This window comes from Pseudophryne corroboree, chromosome 2, assembly GCF_028390025.1.
Source record: "Pseudophryne corroboree isolate aPseCor3 chromosome 2, aPseCor3.hap2, whole genome shotgun sequence".
In the NCBI taxonomy this organism is placed as follows: domain Eukaryota; kingdom Metazoa; phylum Chordata; class Amphibia; order Anura; family Myobatrachidae; genus Pseudophryne; species Pseudophryne corroboree.
Genome location: NC_086445.1, coordinates 530,890,210 through 530,911,095, shown reverse-complemented (window position 1 = coordinate 530,911,095; position 20,886 = coordinate 530,890,210). Strand labels below are relative to the sequence as shown.

At 50.8% G+C, this 20,886-nt stretch overlaps 1 protein-coding gene across 4 annotated transcripts in view; it reads right to left on the bottom strand.

Moving 5' to 3' along the window:
• The window catches only part of KCNQ4 (potassium voltage-gated channel subfamily Q member 4), a 752,031-nt gene that overhangs the window by 342,168 nt on the left and 388,977 nt on the right, over positions 1-20,886 (bottom strand). For 3 of the 4 annotated variants that reach the window (XM_063954215.1, XM_063954216.1, XM_063954217.1), the window contains exons 12-13: positions 10,905-11,036; positions 9,084-9,225 (exon numbers count right to left, since the gene is read on the bottom strand). In XM_063954215.1, coding sequence (XP_063810285.1) covers positions 9,084-9,225; positions 10,905-11,036 — 274 coding nt within the window. Of the gene's footprint in view, positions 1-5,901; positions 7,287-9,083; positions 9,226-10,904; positions 11,037-20,886 lie in introns of those variants that run through there. The other variant, XM_063954218.1, reaches the window with a different exon arrangement.

Sequence of the window (20,886 nt, the reverse complement as noted above, 5' to 3'; positions counted from 1 at the left end):
CGATACAAATTTCCTATTTGGATATCTGCAGAATAAATGATGGTCATATATACTATAAGGAACATTATATAATTGAGTGTTAATAAATTAGATTGGCCATAGATACCAATTTCTGGCTATCTATCCATTGTGGTATTTATACCACTAATTATATATAATTTGTTAATATATTTTCGCGAAGTTATTGATTTACATATAAGTGACTGATAAATAAGAATTTACTTACCGATAATTCTATTTCTCGGAGTCCGTAGTGGATGCTGGGGTTCCTGAAAGGACCATGGGGAATAGCGGCTCCGCAGGAGACAGGGCACAAAAGTAAAGCTTTTACAGGTCAGGTGGTGTGTACTGGCTCCTCCCCCCATGACCCTCCTCCAGACTCCAGTTAGGTACTGTGCCCGGACGAGCGTACACAATAAGGGAGGATTTTGAATCCCGGGTAAGACTCATACCAGCCACACCAATCACACTGTACAACTTGTGATCTAAACCCAGTTAACAGTATGATAACAGAGGAGCCTCTGAAAGATGGCTTCCTAAACAATAACCCGAATTAGTTAACAATAACTATGTACAAGTATTGCAGATAATCCGCACTTGGGATGGGCGCCCAGCATCCACTACGGACTCCGAGAAATAGAATTATCGGTAAGTAAATTCTTATTTTCTCTATCGTCCTAAGTGGATGCTGGGGTTCCTGAAAGGACCATGGGGATTATACCAAAGCTCCCAAACGGGCGGGAGAGTGCGGATGACTCTGCAGCACCGAATGAGAGAACTCCAGGTCCTCCTTTGCCAGGGTATCAAATTTGTAAAAATTTACAAACGTGTTCTCCCCTGACCACGTAGCTGCTCGGCAGAGTTGTAATGCCGAGACCCCTCGGGCAGGCGCCCAAGATGAGCCCACCTTCCTTGCGGAATGGGCCTTAACAGATTTAGGCTGTGGCAGGCCTGCCACAGAATGTACAAGTTGAATTTTGTTACAAATCCAACGAGCAATCGACTGCTTAGAAGCAGGTGCACCCAACTTGTTGGGTGCATACAGTATAAACAGCGAGTCAGATTTTCTGACTCCAGCCGTCCTTTAAATGTATATTTTTAAGGCTCTGACAACGTCCAACAACTTGGAGTCCTTCAAGTCGTCTGTAGCCGCAGGCACTACAATAGGCTGGTTCAGGTGAAACGCTGATACCACCTTAGGGAGAAAATGCGGACGCGTCCGCCGCTCTGCCCTATGTCGAATGGAAAATTAAATAAGGGCTTTTATAAAACAAAGCCGCCAGTTCAGATACTCTCCCGGCCGAAGCCAGGGCCAGTAACATAGTCACTTTCCATGTGAGATATTTCAAATCCACATTCTTTAGTGGTTCAAACCAATTGGATTTGAGGAAATCTAAAACTACATTTAGATCCCACGGTGCCACCTTAGGCACCACAGGAGGCTGTATATGCAGTACTCCTTTGATAAAAATCTGGACCTCAGGGACTGAGGCCAATTCTTTTTGGAAGAATATTGATATGGCCGAAATTTGAACCTTAATAGATCCCAATTTGAGACCCATAGACAATCCTGATTGCAGGAAATGTAGGAAAACGACCCAGTTGAAATTCCTCCATCGGAGCACTCCGCTGCTCGCACCACGCAACATATTTTCGCCAAATACGGCGATAATGCTTCGCGGTGACTTCCTTCCTTGCCTTTATCAAGGTAGGAATGACTTCTTCCGGAATGCCTTTTCCTTTTAGGATCTGGCATTCAAACGCCATGCCGTCAAACGCAGCCGCGGTAAGTCTTGAAAAAGACAAGGACCCTGCTGAAGCAGGTCCCTTCTCAGAAGTAGAGGCCACGGATCGTCCGTGACCATCTCTTGAAGTTCCGGGTACCAAGTCCTTCTTGGCCAATCCGGAGCCACTAGTCTTACTCCTCTTTGCCGTATAATCCTCAATACCTTTGGTATGAGAGGCAGAGGAGGAAACACATATACCGACTGGTACACCCAAGGTGTTACCAGCGCGTCCACAGCTATTGCCTGCGGATCTCTTGACCTGGCGCAATATCTGTCCAGTGTTTTGTTGAGGCGAGACGCCATCATGTCCACCATTGGTTTTACCCAACGGTTTAATAGCATGTGGAAAACTTCTGGATGAAGTCCCCACTCTCCCGGGTGAAGGTCGTGTCTGCTGAGGAAGTCTGCTTCCCAGTTGTCCACGCCCGGGATGAATACTGCTGACAGTGCTATCACGTGATTCTCCGCCCAGCGAAGGATCCTGGCAGCTTCTGCCATTGCCCTCCTGCTTCTTGTGCCGCCCTGTCTGTTTACATGGGCGACTGCCGTGATGTTGTCCGACTGGATCAACACCGGTCTTCCTTGAAGCAGAGGTTCCGCCTGGCTTAGAGCATTGTAGATTGCTCTTAGTTCCAGAATGCTTATGTGAAGAGACTTTTTCAGGCTCGACCACACTCCCTGGAAATTTCTTCCCTGTGTGACTGCTCCCCAGCCTCTCAGGCTGGCATCCGTGGTCACCAGGATCCAATCCTGCATGCCGAATCTGCGGCCCTCCAATAGATGAGCCTCCTGCAACCACCACAGAAGGGATACCCTTGTCCTCGGCGACAGGGTTATCCGCAGGTGCATCTGAAGATGCGACCCTGACCATTTGTCCAACAGATCCCTTTGCATGGAATCTGCCGAAAGGGATTGCTTCGTAAGAAGCTACCATTTTTTCCCAGGACTCTTGTGCATTGATGTACAGACACCTTTCCTGGTTTTAGGAGGTTCCTGACCAGGTCAGATAACTCCTTGGCTTTTTCTTCGGGAAGAAAAACCTTTTTCTGAACTGTGTCCAGAATCATCCCCAGGAACAGCAGACGAGTTGTCGGCATTAATTGGGATTTTGGAATATTCAGAATCCATCCGTGCTGCTTTAGCACCTCTTGAGATAGTGCTAAACCCATCTCTAGCTGTTCTCTGGACCTTGCCCTTATTAGGAGATCGTCCAAGTATGGGATAATTAATACGCCTTTTCTTCGAAGAAGAAATATTATCTCGGCCATTACCTTTGTAAAGACCCGAGGTGCCGTGGACAAACCAAACGGCAGCGTCTGAAACTGATAGTGACAGTTTTGTACAACGAACCTGAGGTACCCCTGGTGTGAGGGGTAATTGGAACGTGGAGATACGCATCCTTGATGTCCAAGGATACCATAAAGTCCCCTTCTTCCAGGTTCGCTATCACTGCTCTGAGTGACTCCATCTTGAACTTGAACTTCTTTATGTACAGGTTCAAGGACTTCAGATTTAGAATAGGCCTTACCGAGCCATCCGGCTTCGGTACCACAAAAAGAGTGGAATAATACCCCTTCCCTTGTTGTAGAAGAGGTACCTTGACTATCACCTGCTGAGAATACAGCTTGTGAATGGCTTCCAAAACCGTCTCCCTTTCTGAGGGGGACGTTGGTAAAGCAGACTTCAGGAAACGGCGAGGTGGCTCTGTCTCTAATTTCAACCTGTACCCCTGAGATATTATCTGCAGGATCCAGGGATTTACCTGCGAGTGAGCCCACTGCGCGCTGTAATTCTTGAGACGACCGCCTACCGCCCCCGAGTCCGCTTGCGAAGCCCCAGCGTCATGCTGAGGCTTTTGTAGAAGCCGGGGAGGGCTTCTGTTCCTGGGAAGGAGCTGCCTGTTGCTGTCTCTTCCCTCGTCCTCTGCCTCGTGGCAGATATGAATAGCCCTTTGCTCTCTTATTTTTAAAGGAACGAAAGGGCTGCGGTTGAAAGGTCGGTGCCTTTTTCTGTTGGGGAGTGACTTGAGGTAGAAAGGTGGATTTCCCGGCCGTAGCCGTGGCCACCAAATCCGATAGACCGACCCCAAATAACTCCTCTACGCATCGCCTGTCCACTGTCGTGTCCATAAAGCTCTTCTGGCCGAAATGGACATAGCACTTATCCGTGATGCCAGTGTGCAGATATCTCCCTGTGCATCACGCATATAAAGAAATGCATCCTTTATTTGTTCTAACGACAGTAAAATATTGTCCCTGTCCAGGGTATCAATATTTTCGATCAGGGACTCTGACCAAACTACCCCAGCACTGCACATCCAGGCAGTCGCAATAGCTGGTCGTAGTATAACACCTGCATGTGTGTATATACCTTTTTGGATATTTTCCATCCTCCTATCTGATGGATCTTTAAGTGCGGCCGTCTCAGGAGAGGGTAACGCCACTTGTTTTGATAAGCGTGTTAGCGCTTTGTCCACCCTAGGAGGTGTTTCCCAGCGCTCCCTAACCTCTGGCGGGAAAGGGTATAAAGCCAATAACTTCTTTGAAATTAGCAGTTTTTTATCGGGGCACCCCACGCTTCATCACACACGTCATTTAATTCTTCTGATTCGGTAAAAACTACTGGTAGTTTTTTCACACCCCACATAATACCCTGTTTAGTGGTACCTGTAGTATCAGCTAAATGTAACATCTCCTTTATTGCCAAAATCATATAACGTGTGGCCCTACTGGAAAATACGGTTGATTCGTCACCTTCACCACCGGAATCAGTGCCTGTGTCTGGGTCTGTGTCGACCGACTGAGGCAAGGGGCGTTTTACAGCCCCTGACGGTGTTTGAGGCGCCTGGACAGGCACTAATTGAGTGTCCGGCCGCCTCATGTCGGCAAACGACTGCTTAAGCGAGTTGACGCTATCCCGTAATTCCACAAATAAAGGCATCCATTCTGGTGTCGACCCCCTAGGAGGTGACATCCTCATATTTGGCAATTGCTCCGCCTCCACACCAATAACGTCCTCATACATGTCGACACACACGTACCGACACACAGCAGACACACAGGGAATGCTCTATACGAAGACAGGACCCACTAGCCCTTTGGGGAGACAGAGGGAGAGTCTGCCAGCACACACCAAAAAGCGCTATATATGACAGGGATAGCCTTATGATTAAGTGCTCCCTTATAGCTGCTTTTATATTAATATATATTGCCATTTATTTTGCCCCCCCTCTCTGTTATACCCTGTTTCTGTAGTGCAGTGCAGGGGAGAGACCTGGGAGCCTTCCTGACCAGCGGAGCTGTGACAGAAAATGGCGCCGTGTGCTGAGGAGATAGGCCCCGCCCCTTTTTCGGCGGGCTCGTCTCCCGCTATTTAGTACATTTAGGCAGGGGTAAATATCTCCATATAGCCTCTGGGGCTATATGTGAGGTATTTTTAGCCTTTTTAAAGGTTTTCATTTGCCTCCCAGGGCGCCCCCCTCCCAGCGCCCTGCACCCTCAGTGACTGCCGTGTGAAGTGTGCTGAGAGGAAAATGGCGCACAGCTTCAGTGCTGTGCGCTACCTTAAGAAGACTGCAGGAGTCTTCAGCCGCCGATTCTGGACCTCTTCTTGCTTCAGCATCTGTGAGGGGGCCGGCGGCGTGGCTCCGGTGACCATCCAGGCTGTACCTGTGATCGTCCCTCTGGAGCTTCATGTCCAGTAGCCAAGAAGCCAATCCATCCTGCACGCAGGTGAGTTCACTTCTTCTCCCCTCTGTCCCTCGTTGCAGTGATCCTGTTGCCAGCAGGAATCACTGTAAAATAAAAAACCTAAGCTAAACTCTCTAAGCAGCTCTTTATGAGAGCCACCTAGAATTGCACCCTTCTCGGCCGGGCACAAAAATCTAACTGGAGTCTGGAGGAGGGTCATGGGGGGAGGAGCCAGTACACACCACCTGACCTGTAAAAGCTTTACTTTTGTGCCCTGTCTCCTGCGGAGCCGCTATTCCCCATGGTCCTTTCAGGAACCCCAGCATCCACTTAGGACGATAGAGAAATTCAGTTTTAAATGACATTTAATAAAATTAGGATTTTATCAGTAATGAACATAATATATTAAAACCTCTGAATTAGACTTCTCCCACACAAGAGTCTACTTTCCAATTCTTCTTTTTTGGCCCTTTTTTCTGATATTATCTGACTCTAGGGAGCACCACTGAAAGCAACACGTACACGTAATAGGATAGTTTATCCCTATGTGCATGGCTGCTATATTTAGAAATAATTCTGCGATACAAATTCAGTTTTTCGGAGGATATCATTTGCTGATTTAAGATTGGTGCGGTTCCCACAAAAACCCTTTCTCTAAAACGTAGTGCTACTGACTACAGGGTTCCATGCCAGGCAGTGCCGCAACCAGGGCCCTTCCCCCTGGGCAATGGCACCATTTATATACCCCTAGTTACGGCCCTGAAAACATTAACTTGTATATATTTACACAAACACCGCACCTGCTGACATATACCCAATTAGACTGTATGCAGAATACAGTCAACTCAACAAGCACTCCTGCAAAACACACACTGCTATGAAGACATCAGTTTGTCATCCGACATCCACTCATTTCACACCATCAGATAAGTTCTTCCACTCCAGCAGGTGAAATTCTTCAGTATCTGATTTGGAATATGTCCATCTTCTACCTCTGGAGATGAAGTTTGTATCGCTGAAATCCATGCGTAAATCAGTTTGTCTCATTGTCGGGTTGAGCAAAACATTTCATTCAACAAAGTAATAAGCTCAAGTTTCATGTGCACCTACTTCCCCACACTCAGGAGATGAAAGATAGACAAGAGCAGCATCTGCATAAGATCTTTGAGGCACTTTCTAGAGGCTAAGTGTTATAAAAATGGCACTCGCCAACTTCGCAGGACATTGAAGCAAGAAAGGACAATGTAGAAGGTCTGTGTCGCTAATTGTGGCCACAGTGCAGCTCATTGTTGTGACCTTGTAACCTGACATCTCATTCACATCACAACAGAGACCGATAATACAATAGCAATGTAATACAGAGACAATATATGGCTTGTCAAGTCCTTCCTCTGTAACACTGCCAAAGTAAATGCCGTTCCCAGAGGAACCAAGGTACAATTGCATAAGAATAATCTATGTGCATTGTTTCATAAGATGCAGAGAGTATACAAGTCTATGGTGTCTCTGTGCCTGTAACCATGGTGGAAAACAGTCAACCTCCCGAATACCAATACAGAAGAGATATCCTTTCCCATGTACCACATGTCCTTCATTCCATGTTGGTGCTGTCAGACCTGGACATGTTAAGTGTCTGTGCAGACACTGATATATCCACCTGATCCACAGGGCTATGGTAATCAGAGGTCATATCCTGGTCTATTAATGGCATATGCATGGAGGTCATTGTAAAGGAGCTGGTGGGACCTTTCCTCAAACACTGGGTGTAAAAGCCAAGGATTACATCAAGTTTATCCTCAATGGATTGGATCTGCAGAAGAAAAACCTCATTAAATTTTGACAGTAAAATATAAGGAAACAGACTTGATGGTCACCTAAGATAAGTCGGAGCTTTCAGTCAGAGGTGCTCTGCATGTATCACCATACAAGACACAGATCACCACGGCTTCCTGCGACACACCCTTACTGAAACTGTGAATGGTCTGCAGGGTCATTTGTACAACTTACTGAGAGAGATGGCAGCTGTTTTCAGACCTGCTCTTCCTAAATAATCTAGCTACAAGCTGGTTATTTGCTACTATTGGATCAGATCTCCATGTAGGTAGGCCACTAATAATAAAGGGAAATAGAATATACAACATGGGGCTGAAGCTGAGTTGAACATACGTCTGAGTGTATAATGCATCTTTGGTGATTTCGCACATTGGGCGGGATTCAGATGTGCCCACATGGAGAAGCAGTGATAGTAATATGGTAATGCAGCAGGAAGTGTCAAGCCTCCTACATGCATTACTGATCTGGAATGCATCCTAGGACACAGTATTGGATCATCTGTGACACCATCGGCCAGCTGCATGATCTGTGGGATCGCGCAAACCAGCCGCCACAGCAAAGAGGCCAGCAAGTCTCCGTCCCCTGATGGAGATCCTGGCCCCGTCCCTCCCCAACAGCGGTGGCGATATGCCTCCGATTTGGAAAATGGAGGCCGTCAACACCCCCTCCCCGCCCCAAACGGCATCACACTGTCAATCCCTGACATTCTGATGTACTGCATCCTCCGTTGCAGATCCATACTGCATATGTGCAGTACGGGTCGTTTGGGTAGTTCAGTGAGGGCATGTCGACACAACAGGCTTCGCAGAGCTGAATGTAATGGTTAATACTCCTTATTGTCTTCAAAAGTAATCCCAATCCATCCCACAAAGTGCTGTCACTATAAGGGTAAGCGGTCTCTTTCTTCCACTGAACTGATTTTCTAGGGTGGCCAATTACAGTGAAAAGCTTGTAACACCACAGTGACAGTAATCTTCATTATTCACCATTGTATCGCACACTGTATTTTCATATTATAATGTCAAGAGAAAAGTGTACATTACACAGTATGTAATCAACCCGAGAAATACACTAAAGCATTTATTTTCCATAGGTTAGATATCTTTTGGAAAAAATATAAGTGGTTAATGTAATTTGAGTGCTGATCTACACAATGGGGGTCATTCCAACCTGATCGCACGCTAGCTATTTTTTGCAGCGCTGTGTTCAGATAGTCGCCGCCCATTGGGGAGTGTATTTTCACTTTGCAAGTGTGCGAACGCTTGTGCAGCCGAGTACTAAAAAAAAGTTCTGAGCACTTTCTGAGTAGGTCTGAACTTACTCAGCCGCTGCGATCACTTCAGCCTGTCCGTTCCCGGAATTGACGTCAGACACCTGCCATGCAAATGCTTGGACATGCCTGCGTTTTTCCTACCACTCCCTGAAAACGGTCAGTTGACACCCATAAACGCCTTCTTCCTGTCAATCTTCTTGCGATCGGCTGTGCAAATGGATTCTTCATTAAATCCATCGCCCAGCACCGATCCGCTTTGTACCCGTACAACGTGTCTGCGCATACGCAATTTTGACCTGATCGCAGCGCTGCAAAAAATAGCTAGTGTGCGATCAGGTTGGAATGACCCCCAATGTACCACAGGTTTTGCTGCACATGATAGTGAAATGCATTTCTGTTCTTTTCCCATTGAGCTCATATATATATATTGTCCCTATATATTGTCCCTGTGCTTACATCCATACAAATGTTTCTGCACATGAGAGGGAGATAATTGCTCACCTGCCGCTCTACCTTCACCACTCTTCCCATCATGCTCATCTCATCTACGGCATCTGCTTCACTTCCAATAGGAAGCTTCTCTCCTTTCTCTCGTGGCTTCTTCTCCACGGGGATAGGACCCCGGCCAATTATCTGATCCACCCTACAGCAAAATTGGTTACCAGTGAAATCCAAGACATATAAAGGTGCTGGAAGTGGGGGACTTGGACAGACAACTACATTGAGCTCAAAAGGACAGATAAATAAATCACTGTTAATAGGGGCAGATTGGGATGAAAAACCAGTCAGGGAACTTTCTGAAGCAGCCTAATGTGGAGTCTATTAAGATGGTGAGGTCTGATGGCATATCTAGCTGGTCTGAAGGTATATAAGGGGCATGTGGAAGAGTGTGAAGACATACAGTACAAGGGCATATGAAGGAGTCTGAAGGCATTTAAGGGGCATATGTATCCAGCTCCTCTGCACTGACATCCCTCTTACTCTGGCTCCTCCTCTCCTATGTCACCCTACTTCTTCCCTCACAATCCGGCCCATCCTCCATTAACCTTCTTCATCCTTCAAACTTCGGCCCCTCCTCTCTTCCATCACACTGCTCCTTCGCTCACACTCCAATCCCATCCTCTCCTCCATCACCCTGCAATTTCCCTCCCACTCCGATCCCATCCTCTCCACCGTCACCCTACCCCTTCCATCACACTCTGGACCATCCTCTCCTCCATCACCCTGCTCCTTCCCTCAAATTCTAGCCCCTCCTCTCCACCACCCTGATCCTTCCCTCACAGTCCGGCCCCTCCTCTCCTCCATCAACCCTGATCCTTCACTCACACTCCAATCCCATCCTATCCTCCATGGAGGAGATGGAGATGGGGTAGGTGCACAGACACCATACAGGTAAACAGTTTATGATTGTTTGAGATACAAGAGGGGGGAGGAAGGTAACCACCAATCCATATCTAGTGCTCCCGCCAACACACACAGGGCACACAGTCCTTGCGCTGTGGTGTGTTCTCCAGGGAGGAGTGTCTGGGGAAATCCCAAGATGCCCATGAGCTAGAAGTTGAGCCCAGCACAGCCCGAACAGAGGTTCAGCTGGCGGCTCCACACTACGGTGTTCCAGGCCTGGGAGAGAAAGGCCAAAAAGGCCACTGCCATATGGCAGGGAAATGTGACAAGCGGAGAAGTAGATTAAAGTGGGTCTGTTTCTACCTATCCCAACCTTCATCAATAACAATGGCTGTACATTTAATGGCTGTACACAATAAAGTTATTTTAGTGTCTCACTATATAAAATCACTATTGAACTGCATTTTCTGCCCAAGATAAATGGAGAGTCATCTGTAATTTTATGATACATAAATGACCTTTAATAGGAGACCCCACCCCTTTATAACATACTTTCAGAATATAAATACAAGTCCCATTCTATGACATGAGAGCAATATCAATGTGGCCAAGCGGAAAACACACGCGCAGAAAAAAACAGCAACACACCAGCTCCCCCGGTGGGCCAATCCGCCCCTGGCTGTTAATATTTTGCTACAGTAGATGTGCTGCTAGTCAAAGGCAATCCTGCTAAAATAATCATCATATAGTTTAAATTAGATCACAATTTATGTGCAAAATGAACATAGAACCACTAGCATATGTTTTTTTTTAGGGTTATTAGCTTAGATCACATTATTTTATTATACAATGTACCACTCAATGGCATTGTATGTACCTTCATGTACAGTGAACTACTGGCCTGCACTACAAGCCCTTGAATGTATAGCATACTCCAGCCCAGCAGTGTCAGTATGCACAGTACAGTGTACTACTAACCGTGACTGTAGACTTTTTATTCGCCCAAGCATGTCCAGATGTCCTGCGGAGTACTGTTCAATCACATCTTTCACATCATATGGACGGAGAGTCTCCTTGAATTTTCTCTTGGCCACCAGAAATTTCAGTATCCTGCAAACAATGAAACATGTTAGGGGTAAGAAATCTGCGCCATTCCTCTAGTTAGAGGTATCGGGTTAATGTTCCTTTCTCCATGAGATACAGTGGAAGCCAGTATTCCTAAGAAAAAGGGGGGTATTCATTTAGGGCAATTTTTTCGTTATTTTTTAGTGCAAACGGGGATTCGCCCTATTCAATAGCAGGGCTGTTTTTTCGCTAAGGTGAAAAGTTTGGCAGAAGTGAAAAACATGTGGATTGGCGAATCCATGTATTTTCGCTCCTGCGTCAGCAAAAACAAGTGCCTTTTTGACGATTTTGAGGCATTTTTTGCCAATGCCATTTCAGTAAAAAAAAAAAAAAAAGAAGTGAAAAGGCATTGGCATAAATGCCTTGAAAAACTGTGCAAATGGCCAGCAATTGAATATGCAAGGGGGTGAATTCGATAGCTCCAAAATTGCCAAAGTAAATGTGAGCTTCTGCCAGCCACAGAGTGAGAAGAACAGTGTGGATCCGGTATGTGTACAATTAGTTCCTGCATGTGTATACATGTATGTGCCTGTCTATCTATCTAGGGGCCCCCACAGACCTTAATCTGGCCCTGAGTGGATCTACATCTCCTATATAATAGCCCAGATCTGTGATTCTGTGCCTGACTGTAACGCTGGGCGGAGTCACAGATCTGGGCGGAGTCACAGATGGAGGAGAGGTGGCTGGATCCTGCCTGCGATTCCCCGGCACGCTCCCCCTGGCTCCTCCACACGGCGGGTATTGGGGTGAGGGCTGTCACTCTCACCCGCCAGGGACCCTGGATGACGGCATGATGAGAGCCGCAGGAGCCGCCAGAGCGGTTTACAGGCCAGAACCGATGATGCGCCCCGCCACCTGCTCCCCCAGGCGGTCGGCTCTGCTCAGGGAGCCAGTGGGGCGCACAACTGTCAGTGCCGGTAGGTGAGGGGGAGGCGGCGGCATCCCCGTGCGCCCGATGCTGGGGTCTCTGTCCCCCTATTTGTCTCCATCCGGCCCACACACCCACCTGCCGCCATTGCGCCTGCGCAGCACATCAGGGGGGAGAGGGACTGAGAGAGGAGGGGGCTGCAGCATAGACCCCATGCACCCAGCCACATGTAACAAGCTTCCACGTCCTATGTTGGGATGGGAGCTGGTGACATAACTGCACTCACCAGGTTACCACAATGACACATCCAAAATCACAAAACAAATAAAATGTACAGGTGCAGCTCACTCCCACGTGGCTAAATGTATTGCTGGGCAAAACAGTCCCATCACACACCCGCCCCTCCCCCGGACCCCTTCCCCACCTGCAGCTCTCCCGAATCCCCTCCCCCATCTAAGGCACCCCCGCACCAGCCCATCCCCCAGCCATGGCGCCTCCAGATCCCCTGCCCCAACCGCCGCACCACCGCACCCACCTCTTCACCACCCGCAGCGCCTATGGACCCCATCCCCTATCGGCGACACCCACACACCTGCCACTCCCCCACCTGCGTCAACCCCACAGCTCCCCCACCCGCCCCACCTCCTGACCCCCTATTCCACTCACTGCACCCCAGCACCCGCACCTTCCCCACCCGCAGCGCCACCGGAACCCCTCCCCCATCCACCTCACCCCCGCCTCTCCCCCACCCGCAGCGCCTCCGGAACTCATCCACAGCCCCCACTCCCCTCCACCAGCCGCATCACCTCCCAAACCCCTCCCCCATACGCAGTACCCACCCCTCCCCCACCCGCCCCTCCCTCACCCACAGCACCTCCAGACCCCCGCCTCCATCCACGCCCCACCCGCAGCCACTCAACCCTCCCCCACCCACTGCATCTACAGACCCCTTCCGCCGCACCCCGCAACTACCCCTCCCCTGCACCCGTACCTCCCCAAACACACCCAAAAAAAAATAAAAATGTAAAGGTGCTGCATAGACAGGCCAGCCTATGGAGCTCACTTCCACGTGGCTAAATGTATTGCTGGGCAAAACAGTCCCGTCACACACCCGCCCCTCCCCCACCTGCAGCTCCCCCAGACCCCCTCCCCCATCCATGGCACCCCCCAACGCAACCCTCCCCCAGCCGTGGCACCTCCAGACCCCCTACCCCACCCACCGCACCCACCCCTCCACCACCCTCAGCGCCTATGGACCCCATCCACCATCGCCGACACCCCCGCACCTGCCACTCCCCCACCCGCATCAACCCCACCCCTCCCCCACCACGACACCTCCCAACCCCCTATTCCACTCGCGACACCCCAGCACCCGCACCTTCCCCACCCGCAGCGCCCCCGGAACCCCTCCCCCATCCACCACAGCACCACCACCTCACCCACCTGTGACACCCCCGCCCCTCCCCCACCCGCAGCACCTCCGGAACTCATCCACAGTCCCCACTCCCCCGCCCCTCCACCAGCCGCAACACCTCCCCAACCCCTCCCCCATCCGCAGTTCCTACCCCTCCCCCACCCACAGCACCTCCAGACACCCGCCTCCATCCGCAGCCACTCATCCCCCACCCACTGCATTTACAGACCCCTTCCGCGGCACCCCGCAACTACCCCTCCCCCACCCGCAACACCTCTGGAACCCCTCACCCAACCGCACCCCACCCCCTGCACCCACTCCTCTCCCAAACGCACCCAAAAAACCCCAAAAATTTAAAGGTGCACTATAGACAGGCCAGCCTATGGAGTTCACTTCCACGTGGCTAAATGTATTGCTGGGCAAAACAGTACCGTCACACACCCGCCCCTCCCCCACCTACAGCTCTCCCGGACCCCCTCCCCCATCCACGTCACCGCGTACCCACCCCTCCCCCACCAGACCCCCTACCCCACCCTCCGCACCCACCCCTCCACCACCCACAGCACCTAAGGTCTCCATCCACTATCAGCGACACCCCCGCACCTGGAACTCCCCTCCCCGCATCAACCCCGCCCCTCCCCCACCCACAGCACCTCCTGACCCCCTATTACACTCGCGGCACCTCAGCACCCGAACCTTCCCCACCCACAGCCCCATCGGAACACCACCCCTATCCACCACAGTACCTCCCCCACCCGCGACACTCCCGCCCCACCCGCAGCGCCTCCGGAACTCATCTACGGCCCCCACTCCCCCGCCCCTCCCCCAGCTGCAACACCTCCCTCCCCCCTCCCCCCATTCGCAGTACCCACCCCTCCCCCACCCACAGCACCTCCGGACCCCCGCCTCCATCCGCGCCCCACCCGCAGCCACTCATCCCCCACCCACAGCATCTACAGACCCCTTCCGCGGCACCCCGCAACCACCCCTTACCCACCCTCAGCACCTCTGGAACCCTTCACCCAACCGCACCCCCTTGCACCCACCCCCCCTTCACCTGCCCCTCCCTCATGCACAGCACCTCCAGACCCCCTCCTTCATCCGTGGCCCCCCACACCCTCCCCTCACCCACCAGCAACATCTACAGACCCCCTCCTTCATCCGCCCCACCAGCAGTCTCTCTGGACCCCCTCCACCATCCGCACCCCCACTTCTCCCCCACCTGCAGTACCTCTGGACCCCCTCCAACATCCACAGGCCACCTCTCCACCACATGCAGCACCTAGGACACCATCCGCAGCCGCTACCAGTGAGTCCCTGAATCAGGGGTGATCAGCGGCACGGAGAGCCGCCTCCACTTCACTGCACTCACCCCCTTTTCAAGCCCCCCCCCCCCCACGCTGAACTTACAAGAACATTCTGTACATCGTGCCCTGCAGGCGCTGTTCACGCCGTTGCAGGGGGCTACGCCCCCTTCACCATCGGATGCCCTTTTGTCGCGCAATATTTAACCACTAACAAAACTAGCAATGCTGGTAATACTCCATATAATACAAATATTGAACGGCAGAAAGGCGTGCAGGGGTTAAGGGGGCGTAGCCCCTTGCGACGGTGTGAAGAGCGCCCGTAGGGCGCGATGAATCACCTAGTAATGTTATGTTGGGCTGCCACAGTTCCTGAGCATTCAAGCTGATTTCTTGCAGAAAAAATAGGATTTTAATTACTTACCGGTAAATCCTTTTCTCGTAGTCCGTAGAAGATGCTGGGGTCCATATTAGTACCATGGGGTATAGACGGGTCCACCAGGAGCCATTGTCACTTTAAGAGTTTAACAGTGTGGGCTGGCTCCTCCCTCTATGCCCTTCCTACCAGACCCAGTCTAGAAACTGTGCCCGAGGAGACGACATACTTCGAGAGAAGGACATACACAGATAGTGGCGAGATTCATACCAGCTCACACAAACAAGGCAAACCCGGCGAACAAGCCGGAAACTCAGCAACAGCTGAAACATTACTGAAACCAGTAAAGAAACAGAACTTACCTAGGAACAAGGCAGTACTGAACTAAAGAATTACTGCAGGATAACGAAGCGCTGGGCGGGCGGGCGCCCAGCATCCTCTACGGACTACGAGAAAAGGATTTACCGGTAGGTAATTAAAATCCTATTTTCTCTTACGTCCTAGTGGATGCTGGGGTCCATATTAGTACCATTGGAATGTACCAAAGCTCCAAGAAGCGCGCAGGCTCCTGCAGAACTGCTTGACCAAACTTGAGGTCCTCAGAGGCCAAAGTATCGAACTTGTAAAACTTAGCAAACATGTTCGACCCAGACCAAGTAGCCGCTCGGCAAAGCTGAGACCCCCCAGGCAGCCACCCTGGAAGAACCCACCTTACGAGTAGAGTGGGCCTCAACAGATTTTGGACACGGCAATCCTGCCGTAGAATACGCATGCTAGATAGTGAACCTAATCCAGCGAGAAATCGTCTGCTTAGAAGCAGGACACCCAATTTTCTTGGGATCATAAAGGACAAACAGAGTCCGATGTCCTGTGATGAGCAGTCCTCTTTACATAGATCTTCAAAGCCCTCACAACATCCAAAGACTTTGAAGCAGCTGAGGAGTCAGTAGCCACTGGCACCACAATAGGTTGGTTGATATGAAAAGCTGACACAACCTTTGGAAGGAACTGTTGACGCGTCCTGAGTACCGCCCTATCTTCATGGAAGACCAAATTGGGACTTTACAGGACAAAGCCCCCAATTCCGACACACCTCGCGCAGAAGCCAATGCCAACACAGTGACCACCTTCCACATGAGAAACTTGACCTCAGCCTCCTGTAAAGACTCAAACCAATCCGATTGCAGGAAATGCAACACCTCTTCAAGATCCCAGGGTGCCGTCGGCGCCACAAAGGGAGGCTGGATGTGCAGAACCCCTTTCAAAAAGGTCTGAACCTCAGGGAGGGAAGCCAATTGTTTCTAGAAAAAAAATGGATAAAGCAGAAATCTGGACCTTTAGGGATCCCATTCGCAGGCTCATATCCACTCCTGCTTGCAGGAACAGAAGAAACCGTCCAAGTTGAACTCCACCACCGGAAACTGCTTGGATTCACACCAAGACACATATTTTTTACAAATTCGATGGTAATGCCTAGATGTTACTCCCTTCCTAGCCTGTATCAGGGTAGGAATAACCGCGCATGGAATACCCTTCCGACCTAAGATCTGGCGCTCAACCGCCATGCCGTCAAACGTAGCCGTGGTAAGTCTTGATAAGCGAACGGCCCCTGTTGCAGAAGGTCCTCCCGAAGAGGTAAAGGCCTTGGATCTTCCAGTACTAGACCCAGCAGATCCGCGTACCAAGCCCTCCTTGGCCAGTCCGGAGCAATGAGGATTGCCTGAACTCTTGTTCTTTTTACCAGCTTTACAATTCTTGGAAAGAGAGGAAGTGGAGGGAGCACATAAACTGACTTGAACACCCACGGTGTTACCAGTGCGTCCACTGCCACTGCTTGTGGGTCTCTCGACCTGGAACAGTATCTCCAAAGCTTCCTGTTGAGGCGGGAGACCATCATGTCTATTTGATGTACGCCCCAAAGACTTGTCACATCTGCGAACACCTCCGGGTGTAGCCCCCACTCTCCTGGATGGAGATCGTGTCTGCTGAGTAAGTCCGCTTCCCAGTTGTCCACTCCCGGAATGAAGATTGCTGACAATGCCACTGCGTGCCTTTCTGCCCAGAGGAGGATTTTTGTCACCTCTGACATTGCAGCCCTGCTCTTCATTCCGCCCTGTCGGTTTATGTAGGCCACCATAGTTACGTTGTCCGACTGCACCTGAACAGCCCGATCCTGCAGAAGGTGTGCTGCTTGAAGAAGACCGTTGTACACGGCTCTTAGCTCCAGGATGTTTACTGGAAGAAGGGATTCCTGACTTGACTACCGTCCTTGGAAGGTTTCCCCTTGAGTGACTGCTCCCCAACATCTGAGACTTGCATCCGTGGTTAGAAGGATCCAGTCCTGAACCCAGAACCTGCGGCCCTCCAGATGGTGAGGCAGTTCAGCCACCAGAGGAATGAGATCTTTGATTTCTGCAACAGACGTATCCGCTGGTGCATGTGCAGGTGAGATCCGACCACTGGTCCAGGAGATCCAGTTGGAAGGACCGTGCATGAAATCTTCCGTATTGTAGAGCCTCATAGGAGGCAACCATCTTCCCCAGAAGGCGGATGCACTGATGAACCGATACCCGGGCAGGCTTCAAGACATTGTCTGCATCACCAATGCTTTCTCCACCGGTAGAAACACCCTCTGCACCTCCGTGTCGAGGATCACCCCCTGGAAAGATAGTCTCCTTGTTGGCTCCAGATATGACTTTGGAAGATTCAGGATCCAACCGTGCTCCCTGAGCAGATGAGTCGTGAGAGCAATGGACTGTAACAACTTCTCCCTGGACGAAGCCTTTATCAGCTGATCATCCAGATATGGAATTATGTTCACCCCCTGTCTGCGGAGTAGAACCATCATCTCTGCCATCACCTTGGTGAAGACCCTCGGCGCCGCGGAGAGACCGAATGGCAGTGCTTGAAACTGATAGTGATTTTCTAACAGTGAAAACCTGAGCTAAGCCCGATGCGGCGACCAAATGGGAATGTGGAGGTACGCATCCCTGATGTCCAGGGACACCAGAAACTCCCCCTCCTCCAGACCTAAAATCACCGCCCTCAGAGACTCCATTTTGAATTTGAACTCCCTTAGATAAGGGTTTAACGATTTCAAGTTCAAAATTGGCCTGACCGAACCATCCGGCTTCGGTACCACAAAAAGGTTTGAATAGTAACCCTTGTTTTGCTGATGAGGTGGAACTGGAACAATGACTTCTGACATTTCCAATTTCCGGATAGCTTCCTGTAGGACAGCTCTGTCTGTCAGCAAAGCTGGCAAGCCTGATTTGAAGAATCGGTGAGATGGAAGAGTTTGAAACTCCAGCTTGTACCCCCGGGACACAATATCCTGTACCCAGGGATCCAGGCCGGACAACACCCAAACGTGGCTGAAATGCCCGAGTCTTGCTCCCACCTGACCGACCTCCAGGCTGTGCGGTCCACCGTCATGCTGAGGATTTTGAGGCACCAGAAACAGACTTCTGGTCCTGGGAACTTGCAGGTGCAGGTTTTTTGGATTTAGCACGGCCTCCTCTCAAGAAGGTGTTAGACGGCTTGTTCTTTTCTAGTCCTAACAGTCTGAAAGGACTGTGACGTATTGGGAGAAAAGGGTTTCTTCATAGCCAGTGCAGCTGAGGGAAGAAAAGGAGACTTACCTGTGGTTGCCGTGGAAATTCACGCATCCAGCGCCTCCCCAAAAAGAGCCTGAGCTGTGTAGGGTAGGTTCTCCACACTTCTCCTGGATTCCGCATCCGCAGACCATTGGCACAGCCAGAGACCCCTGCGAGCTGAGACGGACATGGAGGAGATCCCCGCAGCCATGGAACCCAGGTCCTTCATGGATTCCTCCATAGATCCTGCAGAATCCTGTATGTTATGTAAAAACAATTCAACGTCATCTTTATCCATCGTAGCCAAGTCTTCTAGTAATGTGCCTGACCACTTTGCTATAGCTTTAGAAATCCATGCACAGGCAATAATAGGCCGCTGTATCGCCCCTGAAGCCGTGTAAATGGACTTGAGCGTAGTGTCAACCTTGCGATCTGCCAGTTCTTTCAACGCGGTAGATCCCGGGACAGGTAAGACCACCTTCTTTGACAGCCTGGAAACAGATGCGTCAACTATAGGCGGGGTCTCCTATTTTTTCCTATCTTCCTCAGGGAAGGGAAAAGCAACCAGAACCCTTTTTGGGATCTGGAATTTTTTCTCTGGGTTTTCCCAGGATTTTTCAAATATAGCATTTAATTCTCCAGGGAAGGTTAGCGAGGCTTTCTTACTGTCAGTGAAGTAAGCCTCCCCAACCTGCTCAGGAGTTGTGTCAGCAATATTTAACACATCTTTAATGTCCACAATCATCAACTGCACCCCCTTTGCAAGTGATGCCACCCCCCTCAACATATCCCCACCACTGTCTGCTGTGTCAGAATCGGTATCCGTGTCATCCTGCATAATTTGGGCAAGAGCACGTTTTTGAGAGTGTACCGCAGGGGGGCCCGAGGGAACAGAACCGGACCATACTGCCATAGAGGACTGTAAAGCCTGAGTTGCGTGCTCAGTCTGCGCAACCCTCTCAGAAATCTGAGAAATAACCCCCTTAAGAGAGGCTAACCACTCCGGTTCCCTAGTCGGGATCTGTGCTACAACAGGGCAATCCTGATTACATGGAATGGGATCTTCCTGAGAAGATAAATTCTCTGCAGCATATGATACAGAGTTTCTAGACATGGCTGCTTGCAATCCCCACATACACACAGGGTAAGGGCAGACAGAGTTTCCCCCCAAGAATGGCAGAGAGACACAGAGATTGGAGCCAACCCACACACAGCGCTTATGAGGTATAGGGAATCCCCACCCCGCACTGACTGTGCACCTTAATAGGCAGACACAGTATATACACCGCCTCCCCCCCTTCTACAACCCCCTGGTACCGTACAGATAGCTGGAGTTGACGTGGAGGGACAGCGCTGATGACTGCAGGCAAAGAAAATGGGGCTGAACGCTGCAGGGTCCACTCTGAGAAGCTCCGCCCCTGAAGATGGCGCGTCTTCCCGCTCTTCACAAGGATTATACTAGCCTGAGGTATGTCCTGGCTGAGATCGGGGACCCCGACAGGCTTGCCGACCAGTGCAGGGTGTAGGCGCTGGCTCAGGGCGCCCACTCACAGCGCCGCACAGTGTGCCTCTGAGCCCCGGAGCACGTTAATACCGCGCTTCCTACCCTGTTGCCGCCATCTTCACACCCGCTCCCCGCTTGTTAGGGGGGCCGGTGACTAACTCGCCACCGATCTTCTGGCTCTGTAAGCGGGTGGCGGCATGCTGCTGGGGTGAGCGATCCCCTGTGGCGGTTAACGTTCGATCCCCTCAGGAGCTCAGTGTCCTGTCAGCGGAGATAGTGGCTCAGACCCCGCATGGCGGACACTACTCCCCCCCTTAGTCCCTCGAAGCAGGGAGGCTGTTGCCAGCAGCCTCCCTGTGCCTAAACTCTAAGAAAAAAAGAACTCCTATGGAGCTCCCCTAGCTGTGACCGGCTCCTCCGGGCACATTTTCTAAACTGGGTCTGGTAGGAGGGGCATAGAGGGAGGAGCCAGCTCACACTGTTAAACTCTTAAAGTGCCAATGGCTCCTGGTGGACCCGTCTATACCCCATGGTACTAATATGGACCCCAGAATCCTCTAGGACGTAAGAGAAAGGACACTGCAACAGCTCCAGGCCAGCTTTGCAAACCAAGTGAAACTGTTTCCAACAGCAGGACCCTAAGCTGTGGTATCAAATTACCTGCAAGATGGGTCACAAACAAGTAGTCTAAACATCCCTGTAGGCATATCTCCCAACATCGGAAGGCTGAAATGCGGGACTCCTCTAGCCGTGCTCAACAGGGGGCGTGGACT